This window comes from Clavelina lepadiformis, chromosome 6 (assembly GCF_947623445.1).
Source record: "Clavelina lepadiformis chromosome 6, kaClaLepa1.1, whole genome shotgun sequence".
Lineage (NCBI taxonomy): Eukaryota > Metazoa > Chordata > Ascidiacea > Aplousobranchia > Clavelinidae > Clavelina > Clavelina lepadiformis.
Window position 1 is genome coordinate 3,737,976 of NC_135245.1, and position 14,953 is coordinate 3,752,928.

General features: G+C 35.3%; 4 protein-coding genes across 5 annotated transcripts; 2 read left to right on the top strand and 2 right to left on the bottom strand.

Annotated features, from left to right (window-relative positions):
• Positions 1–655: 655 nt before the first annotated feature.
• On the bottom strand, positions 656–2,207 carry LOC143462854 (U1 small nuclear ribonucleoprotein A-like). The gene is made up of 6 exons (XM_076961154.1): positions 2,088–2,207; positions 1,828–2,000; positions 1,553–1,657; positions 1,438–1,474; positions 1,236–1,356; positions 656–1,151 (listed from the first exon to the last, which is right to left on the bottom strand). The coding sequence occupies exons 1-6, from the start codon at positions 2,149–2,151 to the stop codon at positions 992–994; spliced, it is 660 nt and encodes a 219-aa protein (XP_076817269.1). The 5' UTR covers positions 2,152–2,207; the 3' UTR covers positions 656–991.
• On the bottom strand, positions 2,187–3,771 carry LOC143462853 (serine/threonine-protein phosphatase PGAM5, mitochondrial-like). The gene has a single exon (XM_076961153.1). It carries the CDS (start codon positions 3,739–3,741, stop codon positions 2,953–2,955), a length of 789 nt encoding a protein of 262 aa, XP_076817268.1. The 5' UTR covers positions 3,742–3,771; the 3' UTR covers positions 2,187–2,952.
• A 2,497-nt stretch (positions 3,772–6,268) lies between these two features.
• On the top strand, positions 6,269–8,735 carry LOC143463524 (4-galactosyl-N-acetylglucosaminide 3-alpha-L-fucosyltransferase 9-like). 2 transcript variants are annotated; one of them, XM_076962032.1, is made up of 4 exons: positions 6,269–7,337; positions 7,500–7,728; positions 7,904–7,990; positions 8,074–8,201. In XM_076962032.1, exons 1-4 carry the CDS (start codon positions 6,709–6,711, stop codon positions 8,098–8,100), a joined length of 972 nt encoding a protein of 323 aa, XP_076818147.1. In that variant the 5' UTR covers positions 6,269–6,708; the 3' UTR covers positions 8,101–8,201. The 2 variants fall into 2 exon arrangements, with proteins under 2 accessions (XP_076818147.1, XP_076818146.1); XM_076962031.1 differs by having other exon boundaries at positions 6,270–7,337; positions 7,904–8,735.
• Positions 8,736–11,938: 3,203 nt separating this feature from the next.
• On the top strand, positions 11,939–14,892 carry LOC143461891 (kelch-like protein 26). Its single transcript, XM_076959822.1, has one exon. The coding sequence runs from the start codon at positions 12,466–12,468 to the stop codon at positions 14,209–14,211; it is 1,746 nt and encodes a 581-aa protein (XP_076815937.1). The 5' UTR covers positions 11,939–12,465; the 3' UTR covers positions 14,212–14,892.
• The last annotated feature ends 61 nt before the right edge of the window (positions 14,893–14,953 follow it).

The window sequence follows — 14,953 nt, forward strand, 5'->3', positions numbered from 1 at the left end:
TTTTCTGGCGTACCGTTCTAGAAGAGTATGCTACAAGACTATGGTTACCTTACTGCGTAGTGTATCGGACTTCTATTACAGTAGCATCTTATAACAGTGAGCCTACAAAACCAATGACATACTGGCATATGCCTTTATGGATTACTTTTAGCTCGTAAATCGATTTGTATCCGGCATCGTAAGCACTGTTACGCATGAGTGCTTACAATTCTGCGTCATACATAAGCTGGAATCATGACTACAGTCTTTCTAAAAATTGGACGGGATAATATTTGAATACACAGACTTAAAAAAACACTTTTATGAAATATTTTTCCACTAATTCATGAACATGATATAATAAAAAAAACTTGTCTGTAAAGAAGAACAAGAAACAAGCTTGGAGACGTGATACTCTAATAAGAAAGTGAGGGGACGGCAATATAGCCACCCCATTCGTCAAGGATTAGCCCATAGGAAAGGGAAAAAGGAATCCACGGATTAGCCATTCGTATGAGCGGAAAGGAATAATTCCATCTTTTAGTAATAGCTCTTTCGATTTAAAGCTGATTATTATTCGATAGCCACAGGTCACACACACAACTAAAAATCCTTTTAATTTAATTATTCTGTTTTCTTCAGAAATACTTTTTCTGCTGAATATAACTCCACACAACACGATTCCATAGTTTTATTGTAAAAATCATGACTCCAAGTGTGCAATGCTAAAGCCTTGGGTGCTGTCACAAAACAAAAGGCTCAAAGTATTACTTTGGTGCAATGCCCAAGTATTACTACTTTTAAAACATAAAACTTACTCGAGCAAAAAGGCTTTTGGCAGTAAAAGGTGTGTTAACCTAATGAGAAAACATTGATTTGTAGTAACCATAATTGAAACAACACATAGTTTTTGTAAACATGCGTGACTGCCTGTGACCAAGTGTAGTATCATTTCCTTCTTCAAACTTAAACAAAAATGTAACTTTCACATTTAGGTATCAAACGTTGATGACTATTTCTTTGCAAAGGTAACTTTCATTGCATGGGTGGGTGATATTCTGAATCCCTGCAGAGGTTCCTTTGCATCTGATGCTTGGACTTCAGACTCAAATTCCACAAAAGCGATGTCATGACGACCTGGCACCAATCGAACCTCTTTGAATCCAGGATATCTAAGAAACAAGATTTCATGGCATTATTAACCACTTGCACAAAAATAAAAATGTCCCCACAATAATATTTAAAAATGTCTAAACCTGTTAAAAAGCACTGTAAGCATTCCTTCTTGCGTCTCTGGGGGCAAATTGTTCAAAAACAGAATATGATTGGGCGGATTGTCACTGCCATCATCATCCACTATTTTTGACGGTGGCCCACCTGTTATTCAAGAAAAATTTGGGTCAATATATTAAAAAACATTGACCATGCTTTGAATGAAACCACTTTTCAATTTTTTACCTGGCATATTCCCTTGATTCGTTGGAGCAGTCTTTGGCTAAAAACAATATTCAATTTTAAATAAATTCAAATTTTGAAATAAAGTCATTGAAACATCATGAACACTTTGACATACTTTCTTAGGTTCCTTCTTTTTCTTTTTCTTTTCTTTCACTCTCTCTTGGTACGTTCCTTTGATTTTGGCAATACAATCAGAGTCTTTCTTCGAATATGCTAATCTCTGAAAAACGAAAACAGTTGCTCTGCATTAACGATCAACAAGTGAAAACCATACATAACACATCATTGAAAATAGGCATAATAGTGATACATTTAACTTGTAGTTATAAAACTGGAAAATCTTAACATGCTATTTGGTCATAAATCAGCAACTTGGCAAATATGAGCTACCATGGGTTTGTCATAGAATGGGAAACCCTGCATAGAGCGCAATGCATTTGTTGCACTGTTAATATCTTTGAAAATAACGAACGCCTGTCCTCTCATCTTCAGTGTCTTCATTGCCACAATGTCCAAGATCTGGCCAAATTGCGAAAATATCGCATACAAGGATTTCTTCAGTTCTGCAGACAAAATATAAAAATTAGACATAACTTTCAGTAAAAATTTTGTAAAATTTCAAAACCACATGGAATTTTAAAATACTTTACCTTCCTTTTTGATCTTTTCGTTTAGGTTGTTCACATAAACGGTATGATTAGGTCTAATATCCATAGTTCTTGAGTAAAGCAACAAAAAACCTAGACAACCTTCATTGTAAATGAGATATATATTAAAGTTTATTAGTAACACAGACAACCAAAAGTTAGGAAAAAGCAAAATTAAATTAGTAAGTGAATAATTGAAAAGAGAATTAACAAGAAATGTTACTACAACACCACAAACAAAATAAAAACACAATATTAAACTTGGTAATATTTATCGGTTTACAGCAACCATTCAAACAACCTACACTTGACAAGGTTGGATAGTAAAGAAAGGAATACTGTGAATCAGTGATAGATGATAATTAACTGCAAGCATAGCACTGCATTGCAAATTTGGTAACCGTTAGGCCATAAATTTTACTTATCAAATTGTTAATTCATAGATTTGGGATGGTTGTAATAAAACACAAATCTGAACAAATATCAACCATTTTTGTTGTTTTTGGGGATCGGAAGCTTGTGTATTTGGGTTAAATCCTTCGTTTTGCACTAACTAATAAACCAACAGCAAACTGTTACAAGTTTTCGGTTGTGGGATCAACAATCGAATGATCACTATAACTTTTAATTATTTCATAAAAGCAAAAAAGATCGATTTCTTTCCATTACTAGCAACATAACAAGTTTGAGTAAAACTTACTTGCTCATTTAGAATACACTTATAATAAAAGCTAAATGAGCAAATTTCGCTTTTGACTTGGACAAATGTCATAGTAAACTATTTCTATTCTTATCAGAATCTTTTTCTATTTGGTACATCCTTGGCTTGGATTACTTATAAGAATACATTAGTTTAGGCTCAAAGTCTCTATTCAAATGTAAGTTTTTCAGATGGCAGATGTCCAGAATCTCCCAAACATTTAATTGAAACCCGCCCACTTGGCCGTATAGATAGGTGTGTGATGCTTGCATGCCGCAAGCTCATTCTAAGCCATGCCTCCGGTGGCAACTGCAAAGCACGACATACAAAATAACGTATTACATTGCCATGACACACAATCAGCTCATAAGACTCTTGCTCCTGGTCTGGGTCAGCCCGATGAATGTAGCGGCGAAAAGCATGTTCAATTCTTGAACCATCTAGGAAAAAAGTTTTTGGACTTGGGCTCCAATGCTCAACAGATGGTTCAGGTTCAATAGGAGCACCTTCTCGAAGAAGATCCGAGCTTTCTACTGGAATAGTGTTGTTGTCCAATTGTTTATATATTAAGTCACAAGTTTCATGAGCTCGAGTCATGGTTGACTCAACTATCAGATTTAGTTTCTTATCTAGTCCCAAATCTTTCAATCGCATACCAGTGTGCACTGCTTGTTCTCTCCCTAGTTCTGTAAGACGTTTTTCTTCCTGAGATTTTCCATCCATATGGTATTGTCCATGTCTAACCAAGATAATATTTCTTGTACACTTAGATTTTTCACTGGCTCTTTTATCCCAATCATCATTCCAAACAGAAGAAGTTGCAGGGAATACAGTTGCTGCCAGAGCAGTGCTGCGAGACTGAGGTCCTACATCTGCTAAATTTCCTTTCAGCAACACCAAAGCACCACCGGTACTCGCAAAAACAACACCAGTTTTTAAAAGACTGGAATACCTCATTTTTCTAAAATAAATAAAATTTAAAAATCAATTGAAATAAAATGCACTATCACAATGAAACCAGTTGCACTGACCAGATACTTCATACAAGCAAGTAAATATTTTAGTAGGAAGTGTTTTAGTGGTCGTTAAATTTCATTCAAAATTTCCTTTTAGGTTGGAAAATCATGCTTTACTGAGGTAAGTGGCTGATGCAATAGAAATTGAAAACTATTGTACATAGAGACGTGAAATTTGGCATACAGTTAGAAAAAGAATCATGCTTACTATGCCAGCAAAAACTTCATGAAATTGCACCAAAAATTAATATTAAAATAGCAATTTTTTGGAAATATTCTGACCCCGGTTACTTTCATAATTTATACATTGGCTACCAGACCTTATTGCATATTTTTATTTTGAAGTGACTATGTTACCAGCATCTGTTCACTAAAGTTGCAGAATTACAATACAGTGACTGGTAGATTTTTACTTATAAGTTTATCACTCTCATTTCAGAAAGCGAGAAGAAGGCATTGCGATAGTGTGGTGGTTAACATTGAGGCTTGCATGCAAGAGGTGTTGGATTTGATTCTTGGCGTTGGTTTATTTCTTTTTATTTTGTTCAAATTTATTTTCAGTTTAATTTAGGCTTAGTCATGAGAGGTAGAACTTTGGGTCGGAGGTGATTAGTTTTAAATTAATTTAGACTTTGGAAAAAATTGTGATTTTTAGTTGAAAAATAGCGTTTATTTCAATTTGAAGGCTATAGCTTAGCAATTTAATCAAAAGAAGGCTGAGAAGTGAGAGTTTGAATGAGAGGGGTTGGCCTTAGGTTAATTTACACTTTGGACAAAGTAGTACGTGGTTCTCAATTGAAATTAACATACATTTTAATTCATTGATTTAACAACTTAACTTAACTGCAACTTCCTAACTATAACTAACTTAACTCGCAACTTAACTGCCATTAACCGTATTTTCCTACTTCATTAACGGCGCCGGTAAAATAAGTGCCTACTTCACCGGCCGCCATTTACCGAAGTAAAGAAGTATCAATTGTGCAACTGACAAGTCGTTTATCGACGTAGCCTTTTTCAAATTCGGTAACCGGCTGTAAATGAAATATACGCTGCCTTTTAATTTGTGAAATCAATTTTGGAGTCATCTTTGTATTTCAATTAACTTTTCGCTCATCACGTGGAGCCAAAAAGTAAACCACACACAAAACAGTTACAAATTCAGCTAGCCTAGCCTACACAAAGCCAACATTAATTTTTTTAAGCCAAGTCGCCATTCATGCTTTTCACTGACAGTTTGAGAAACAGAATCAGCAATTTCAGCATGGCGTTTCCCTTCGCCAACATAAATAGACATCTTACTGAAAGTTAGCTATTGCAAGGAATAGAAAGGAACGTTGTTTCTTTTTTATTATTTTTGATTACTGTAGTAAACAAATGACCTACAACATAGGATAAGCACATCTATGTATAACATGAACGTGTCCTAACGCGTGGAATTTTTTCGTAAAACCAGTTTGTTAGTGACGACCAATCATAACACATATTTAATGTGAAATGTTATTCATATTTGATAATTTGAAACATTTTTGAAACACAACTAATGTTCGGTAATTTCTTTTTTCCCCACAGCCCAACCGCCATACTTATAAACCTCATTGTACAGTTTGCAATGCATTGATAATGGTCCTAGTGTCGACCAAAATATCTGATTAATAAAATATTTTCTCCTTTCTTGAATCTAGTGTTCGTTTTACATATAACTTGAAATGATTGTTGATATATGTAAGACTATAGGCTATTTAAGATCCTAATTTTTTATGAGAATTAGGTCTTAAACCTGAAAAGGATAAACAGCGAAAGAAACGCTTCTTACTTAGTTTTGAGAGCGAAAGGCTGCGACCCCAAGACAAGGTTATGGTTTCTTTTCCACTACTTTACGCACTAAACGTTCAATTTTAGCATGATGTGAGCGGTGCATTTCTTTAAGCGTTTAGGCACAATGGTCGCACATTTTATTTTTATTGTACCATGTTTTCTAAATACATAGTTGGTCCTATTATACCGAGATTGAGTCAGAAGCTGATAACCCAATGACTGTGTTATAATCCGTATTCTTTAGATTTGACTCCAGACTCCAAAGGTTGTTGTTTACATGCTCGCTTATATACTAAATAAAATATAATCTTATTTGTGCTTTATTAAAGACTAGTGCCTTGAAAACTTACTACGTAGTTTACAATCGTTGAATGAATTGAAATGCGAAGTGCAGCGTTTTTAGAACACAGACTATATGTTTTCTTTTTCTTTATTATTTTCGAGAAGAAGTGTCAAAACAACAACAACACAAATAGTAAAGTAGTACAAAGGAAAGTACGTACAAAATGGAAATAGTGATTACCAAGGACTTTATCAAAATTAGAGGCAAGACTATTTCTTGAGATTGATTGCTTTGTTCATATCCAATTTCAGTGTTGAGTGAAGTGAAAGGTAAGCTGACACCAACTTTATTGTAAGCAAGTTTTGTTGTAAAAAAACCTAATGAAAAAAGCTTCAGATCTTTTGTATTATTGGAGACAGAATGTAGTTGACGCTGACGCGTTTAACATTAAAACGTGAATTATCACAGAAGCAACCTGCCTGAGCCAAGTATATTAAAAAGAAATTAAAGGGACTTTAACACAAAACAGAGGCAATATTGAAGAAGATTTTAGTTGTGATAACTTATTTTATAAGGTTTAACCAAGGTTTACTGAAACAAAATACAACTTTGCAAGATGAGTCCCATCGCTAGCACTTGATTAACAGTGTCATGTAGGCCTATAAGCGACTGAACATTGCAACTAGCCTAAGTAGGCTACACTAAACCATGCAACCATAACCATAGACAGCTTCTGTATTCTTTGTTTTTGTTAAAGCACAGCATAGCATAGCAGTAGTTTCGACTTTGGAATATACTGTATGCAGCATGAAGCACTCACGAGAATGGTTGCTGTTTATGGCGGGTTTAATAACTAGTTTTGGATGTATATTATTATGGACTGGTTTTGCTATGATACCTGTTCCTCATCAGATTGGACCGAACATGCAAGGTTTTGAAAAAGCCATGCAAAACCGTGAGAAAGTTACGCAAAGCAAGATTAATATCAAACTTACAAATGAAGTGCTAAGCAAGACCAGACTAGCTGTAGAACGGGATGCTGACCTCATAAAAACTAAACACCGAACATATAATTCTAGGACGAACTCTTCAAGTAAAGGAAATAGGTCGTCCCACAAGAAAGCGAACAGCTACCAAAATGCATCTAAATTCTACAACAACGTAAAGAAAAACACCGGCACTAAAAACGCAACCAACGGAGTACTGTCAGCAAAACATTCATCAAGGATGGTCTTCAACGCCTCAAAGAAACTTATTTGCTCGATTCTCGTTTGGGTGGACAACGAGAAAAGGATGGACGAAGAATGGCCAGCGGAAGGCCTTGAGTTGCCTGGAAAATGCCAAATCACTTACCGACATAAAGCTCTACACACTGCTGACATTGTTGTTATCCATCAAAGAAATTTAAATGGAACACTGCCGTGGAAACACACCAGGTGTAGGCTCAATAAATATAATGATAACAAGTATTTTTATAAAATTTACAAAACAAGTTTTTTGCAAAGCAATTTCAGCAAGTAGTAGTTAGTAGTCAAGTAGTTCAACTTAGTCGTAACAGTTACCTTCCGTTTATGTATATTTGATTTCAAAACGTTCAGGTACGACCACCAGATATTTGTTTGGTGGTCAGATCAAAATCCTTGGTATATAAAGTACATTTCCAATCAAAGCTTAACGGAATACAACAACTTCTTTAACTGGACAATGACGTATAGACGAGACTCAGATGTGTACTTTCCTTTGTGGAGAAAAAGTTCTTTGTACAGTAACTTAGCCGGTGGTAGAGACAATGTCCGGAACGTTATAGACAAAAAGACCAAGTCAGCGGTGAGTCTGAAAATTCAAGTTGAATTTTATTTGAAATCTCTTTCAGGATAGAAATGTTTATCCGAATATTACACAAATTATAGGATACTTACAGTAGTACCAATGTAAAAAAAACCTCAAATCCCAATATACAACCTAGATAAAAGCAACCGTACAAGCATATTGAAAAATTTAGGTGTGGATCTTGAACAATTGCAAACAATCAATTGCAAACAAGCAACGTATGCGACTTGCTGTCCAGCTGGTACAAGGAAAACTGAAGGTGGATTTTATTGGAAATTGCTTTTTCTACAAAAACAAGAGGCTAGAAAGAGGAGAAATATTTAAGTATCGCTTTTATCTTAGCTTCGACGACAGCTTCAATTGTGCTGATTATATAAACCACGAGTTTTGGCTGTCGTTAAGATCCGGTATTGTTCCGGTTGTGTTTGGACCAAGTCTGGAAGACGTTGTGAATGTGGCGCCGTACAATTCGTTTATTCACGTATCACAGTTTGCGTCACCTGTGCAGCTTGCAAGGTATCTGCTTCATCTCGAGAATAATGTGACTGCATACCGGCAATACTTTCGTTGGCGAGAACTTCACAGCTTGGACATTGATGACGAAATGATTAAACTGAAATATCCAAAAGTGAGACTTGTGCCTCACGACACCGCTTCAGGCTGGTCTAGGCTCTGCGAGAAGTTCAGGGTTACCGAAGCGAAACAACGAAGTTTTGTGGTCAAGTCTTTGGCAGAATTTGTTTTTGAAAGCGAAAATGCGGACTGCATGAAAACAAAAAACAAGAAACCTAATGTGTAATTGTGGAAATAGAAGTTTATCACATTACCATACCACAATTTGGACGAAGTACAACACCAGTACCAACATAGAAAATGACCAATGTTGCATGATTGTGACCACTTTTGCAAGAATTGGTTTCCTGGTTGGTGATGTTGTGCAGAAATTTTAGTTTTCGGTCTGCGAAAATATTTTTAATCTCGAAAAAAAGTTCTCGTATACGTGTCGTGTGTGTCTTTACGTGCCTTCTCTAAACACATCTATTTATCTTTAAGTTATTGGTTAGTGAGATATTTTATCTAATTACTTCAGGGGACTTAGGCTACTATAGCCTATACTTAACCGTGAACTTCACAAAAACACCCTACGCAATTTGCTCTCTTTTAATGTTGCGATTCGAACACACCTTGTCCTTTGCAGTAAACTAAATTGTTCAGCATAAGCAATCAGAATTCGTTCCGTTTGAATACCCCATAACAGCTGAGGTTTTTACTTATTCGTAAAGTAATTGACACGATTTAGTTTACTGCCAGCAAAACTTGGATTTGATTGATAATTTAATTAACTATCTATCAATTAGTCTATTACACGTTACCAAATAAGTTTTGTTGCCTAATTTTTGCCTTAAACGTATAGGTAAGTTTTCAGCGCTCGGGGACAGAGGTTAGATTCTTTTTGCGCTCTCACTTGTCAAGACCAATGAGAAAAACAAACACCGAAGACGCGGACTAAAGAGCAAGGCTCAATGCACTGGTTAATAGTGTGAGCAGCATTATGCAACCTGAAGGTCTTTATTGATCAACTACAACAGATGTCAACCAATCGAATAAAACCAAATCATAATTACGTCAGAATCAACAGAAATCTTAAATTTAACTTTTACATTGTCGGCACCTGAAAATTGCTACCATATTAGAGAATCAAACTTCATTGCCACCAACACGTAGCCTATGCTATTTTGTAAGTATTGTGAAAAGTTCCGATCCCTTTTTATTCCCTCATAAGGCGGCGCCCGGGGACAGATGTTTCCACTTGCCCCACCTCCTGGCTTATTAATTTTTATTGGCCTACCTGTCTGCTGGAACTGTTCAGTTGACTGATGGATGGAAAGTTGGAAACTTTTCAACCCAGACATCAATTGAACAATTTCTGCCCGGTGTGGAGATATTCACAAGATCGCTGCTGGCAGGTTATGTTGACGAATGACTTCCTTTAGATCAGGAGGTCGACTGGTCGAGTGTAAATTTTGTAGCAAGAGCCGAAAGAAGAAAGATTACACTGTACTGCCTATACCAAGGGTGCCCGACCTTTACTAACCCTATGTCTATTTTACAAGTAGCTAACCTCCAGCGGTCTACCAATCCAGTGTGAACATCGCAAATTCAAACACGTCATTTCCGGTGTTTCATACTGGTTAATTTCAAACATTTTCAAGTCTCCCGACATAACTTTGCACTTAATGTAAAATGCATTGTGGTGTCGAAAGGAAATTTATATTTCAAACTTGACTCGGACGCAAATCCAAACGAACGAAAATGCGCTCAAAATGTTAAAAGAAAAGGTTAAATTTCTTTATGAAACAATGACAGGTTTAGCGTAGCCTATTTAAAATATGCAATCACCGCGTTAGTGGTTTAGCGGGAAAATAGATTTTATTATTAAAACGACATGGTCGGAGAAGCGATAAAATTGAAATACTCCCCATTACCATGTTGGCGCTCTTGCATTGAATTTCTTTCCGAAAATGAAATCTCTCCATTGATGCAGGTAGACATCACATCACAAACTTAACTTCTCTCAAGTACTGTACATACATACAGAAAATCTTCTATAAACAGAGTTAAGGTGATTTGTTTTTCGTAAAGTGTAAGTTATTCGATCGTTAGCATTTTTGGTAATCAAGCTTTATACGAATAAATTAATCAGGATTCGTCATTGGAAGTCGGTTGAATACCAAAGACATAGTAATCGGTTGATTATTCAATTTTAATGTTAAGTACAGTAGTTTTGTGTTTGACACAGTAACTAATAAAAAGTTGTGTTGGTCACACCGTCAAATAGTAACAATAGTAACGTACTGTAACACTAGTCCACAACGGCTATGAAAAGCTGAATAAAACAAATTATTTAAGTCTTGTTTAAGTCTCGATTTTTTTGTAGGCGTATAGTTGTCCCAAGTCACAAAATAAACTGTTACACATAAACAACTTTATTTTTTCTAATGGCCTCGCGGTCGACTTGAAATTTGCCCGCGGACCACTGGTAGACCGCGAACGACTGGTTGGGCACTCCTAGTCTATACTGTACATGTGTCTGTGGTTTTGTGTTAAAAATAATACCATATAAGGTTATCCCCCAACATGGAGATTACGGTTTCATCTCATCTGCAAGTGATACCAATTGTGAAGACTAAGATGGATACCATTAAAATCTTAAAGAAAGTAGACTGCCACTAACCTATAATTGATAAAATCCGGAGGCCTAGACTTTTACGGAAGTACGTCTAGATATGCCGGTACACGCATACGCGCTTTTATTGTGAACCAATAAAGAAATTCGTAGAGCGCGCTGCACGCCCAAAGGCCCAAGTTTTGCGGCATTGACAGTTGACGGATCAATCAACAAGGCAGCAAGGGGGCATTGAAATGCGCTTTTCACGACGTTCAGCAACGAACTTTAAGGGAAAATACTAATGTACAGAAGTAACAAAACTAATCGTCCATTATGCTAGATTAGACTATCAACTGATAGCCTATATACGCCATTTTTCAACATGAGGTGTCATAGTCTAAAAGTTTTCCCAATCCTAAATTAGTCTAAAACTGATCCCCACGGACCCAAAGTCTCTTCCTGTAACTTTATTTTTTACTTTTTTTACAAAATTGCTTTTCACAACAACATTTTGCAATAGTCCATGACAATGTTTAATTTTTTGATGAATTTCCATTTGCCCTTTTCCATTACTGTGACACTGCATAGGCATGGCTCATTGTTATTGAATATTTAACCTGGTGCAACAAGGTAGTTTAAAAATTATAGCAAGCACACTGTAGTTTACTTTATTTACTAAAAGTAATTGTTCAAAATGTGATCTGACACGTGTGGTAAGCTGAATAGTCTTGGTATGTTGGTTAGTTAACGCATAAATTTTAAGTTGCATTTTGAAAGGTTGACTAGTATTGGCATCCAGGTTGAATTCTTGTTGTGTTGTTTAACATGAAACAGATGAGAAATATGCAGAATTTTTGAGATCCAAATTTTTCAGTAATGCCACAACTATGCGAAACAGAAAATTAATCAGCCGTGTTTTACTTGGACAAAGTCTCAGAGCTAGTAGTAAAATAATCCAAAAATTGCATTTGATATATGGCTGGCATGTTTAGGGATTTAAAATAACAGTATATGTTGTTTTCCATTTACAGATAACATGACACCAAATAACCCATATTCATTTACTAAAAACTCTCTCTGATTTTGTGGGCCCTGTAAGATGATCGAATCAGCCAACAGATGTTCACTAATTTTGTCATCAAAGTGGATGAAAAAAAAAATTGAAGTACATAAAATTCTGCTTGGAATCTATATTCCATTGTTGATATTATTACAGTAACTAGTGCTTGTTACACTGATTAATTAATTAATAACAATCAGTTTTATGATTGAAGACATTTATATACACAAGCTGTTCAACTAAGAGAAAATTTTATGTGTGACATCACTCCACCCGATGGTAGAACATGATTTTTCATCACAACTTAACACGCTTTCAATCAGAAAGTGGTTAATGATGAATAAAATCTCATCTAATTTAATAATAAACCGTAATATCTAAAATTTTAAAATATTAAAATATTTGCGTCTGACTGATAAATTCTGAAATGTTGTCATAGCAAAATTAAAGAAAAGTGTTTTGTTGATTGACAGTGTCTACCGGTAATTATAAGGTTGAACAGAACATGACTCCAGAGAATTCAATTTTGCTAAAAAAGAGTTCCCTCATTTTATCTGCACTTTATGATGATCAAGTTAACCAACACTTGTTCACTGATTTTGTCATCAAAGTGGAGGAGAAAGAATTTAAAGTACATAAAAATCTCCTTGGATGTCTGTCTAACTACTTCAAAACTATGTTTTTGGCTGAAATGAAAGAAAAACAACAGAATGAAGCAACCATTGAAGGAGTCAGCGGAGGAATAATGGAAGTGATTATCAAATTTATTTACTCTAATGAAGATGTTATTAACATGGAAAATGTTTATGATCTGATGGATGCTGCTGATTATTTTCAAATCAAACTTCTGCAAGATTCTTGTGATAAATATTTGGCAGATAATGTCTCCCTCGACAATGTTGTATCTGCTTGGCAATATGCTGTTAAATATGGGACACCAACACTTCTGAATGAAACTGAAGTCTACATTGCTGTAAATTTCAATGATCTTGTCAAGAATGATTTGTTGTTACTTGTTGACATAAATGAAATATCACAAATAATCAAGCTCAGCAAAACTGACATTGCACCTGAATACATTTGCCAATGTATTATTCGTTGGGTAAGCCATGCTAAACTGGAGCGAGAACAATATGTTAGCCAGCTTATCAAGCATATTAACTTGAACTTGGTACCAGTAAAAGTCATGAACAAGATTGTGAAGAAGAATGATCTTCTACTTCAGGTGCCCCATTTTATTAAAAGAGTTTTAAGTATTTCAAATATTCAACTTTGTCCCGCTTGTACGCCTGATACACCACATCAGTGTGTGGTAATAGAAAATAAAGACAATAAGACCCATATTAGAATATTCAATGCCATGAATAAGCTTTTCACTGGCTTACCTGTGGTTTCTGTTCCTGAAATGCATTCAAGTGTGTGTGACAAGGTAAAAGAAGCCACTAAGAAAATTAGTTACAACACATATTCAAGAAATGTTTGTGCACAGTTTTGCAAACCTCCCAAATTTGTTGGGGTTGTTTTTGGAGATGAAATAATTAATGCGCTGTATGATAACTTACAAAAACACAACAATATCCATTGGAAAAACCATAATTCATCTTGGAGTGAAACTGGGGACAGGTGGTGTTCGCATGAATGGAGATCTGATTTTGCTTGTGTTGCTATGAAGGGTTTTATGTATGTAACTGGCGGATGGACAAATGAGAACAATCCTGGAAGTACCCTGTTATGTGATTGCCAGAGAAAAGTATTATCTACAGCAAAGCAATGTAACTTGGATTATAGCAGTTGGGAGATGATAGAAAACATGACTTCAGCTAGGTATCATCATGCCCTAGTAGTTTTGGGTGAAAAGCTGTACGCTATTGGTGGTATAACATCTAGCTGCAATGCAACTGAATCAGTTGAGTGCTTTGAAGACGAAATTTGGAAAAAAGTTACTCCTATGAAAGAATGTCGATCTTGTTTTGCTGCTGTTGTATTGTATGGCCAGATTTATGCCATTGGTGGAGTCACTAGCAACAGAAAGGCCACTGCATCTGTGGAACGCTTTGATCCATCAACAGACACTTGGTGTCGTGTTGCATCTATGACCAAGCCCAGAAGTGGTCATACTGCTTGTGTGTATGATGGGAAAATTTATGTGGTTGATGGTGATGAGGTGGAAGTCTATGATGCATTTAACTGTGGATGGAAATGTATGGATGATGATGGCAGATCTTCTGATGCGTCATTAGAATCTGAATAAGCATACACCAAAGATGAAGATTGGTGATGTAATGTTATCTGATTGGTTTCTTGGCTCTATTGCCAACATTATTTTACATATACACTTCAGGAAGTTTATTTTGAGATATCATAAAACTGTCAAAATGTTCGAATTTGTTAAATAATTTAAATTGTGGTTGCTGAAGTAAACGTTTCTGTTGTTTGCTTTTAGTAGACTACATGTCCAGTTAAAAACTTCTTGTTAATCATTCGTGGTTGAGAATAAATCATATTTCAATTCTTATATGGTATATAAATATATTCAAGTTTATTTGCTGAGTACTACATTTAAAAAAATATTGTTGTGTTTTTTTTCATTTTTCTTGATTTTAGTTTTCATGTTTGAATTCTAATTTCAATATAGTGAAAAAAAGTTTTTTAGTTTTCATAGAAGCACAGTGTTGGGAGTTACAACTCGTATGTAGAAGTTTATAATCGACTAGTCGGTTAGGTTTATAAACCTTGTCGTGTGGTTGGTTTCCCATTATATTGATCATGTAATTAACGTAATTCGCTTGCATGCTTACTCTTAACAAAGTATTGTATGGACTGATGTGTCGTATTTTTTTGCTGTGGTAGTTCTGTTTTTAGCTTTTTATTGCAAAATTGTATTAGTGTTTATTCGGCAAAAGATCACTTACAAATGCATCATGTATAAATCCCCAACAAAATTTTTCATTAGTAAGAGGAATACATCATTAAGGTTCTAACATTTCGTTAAT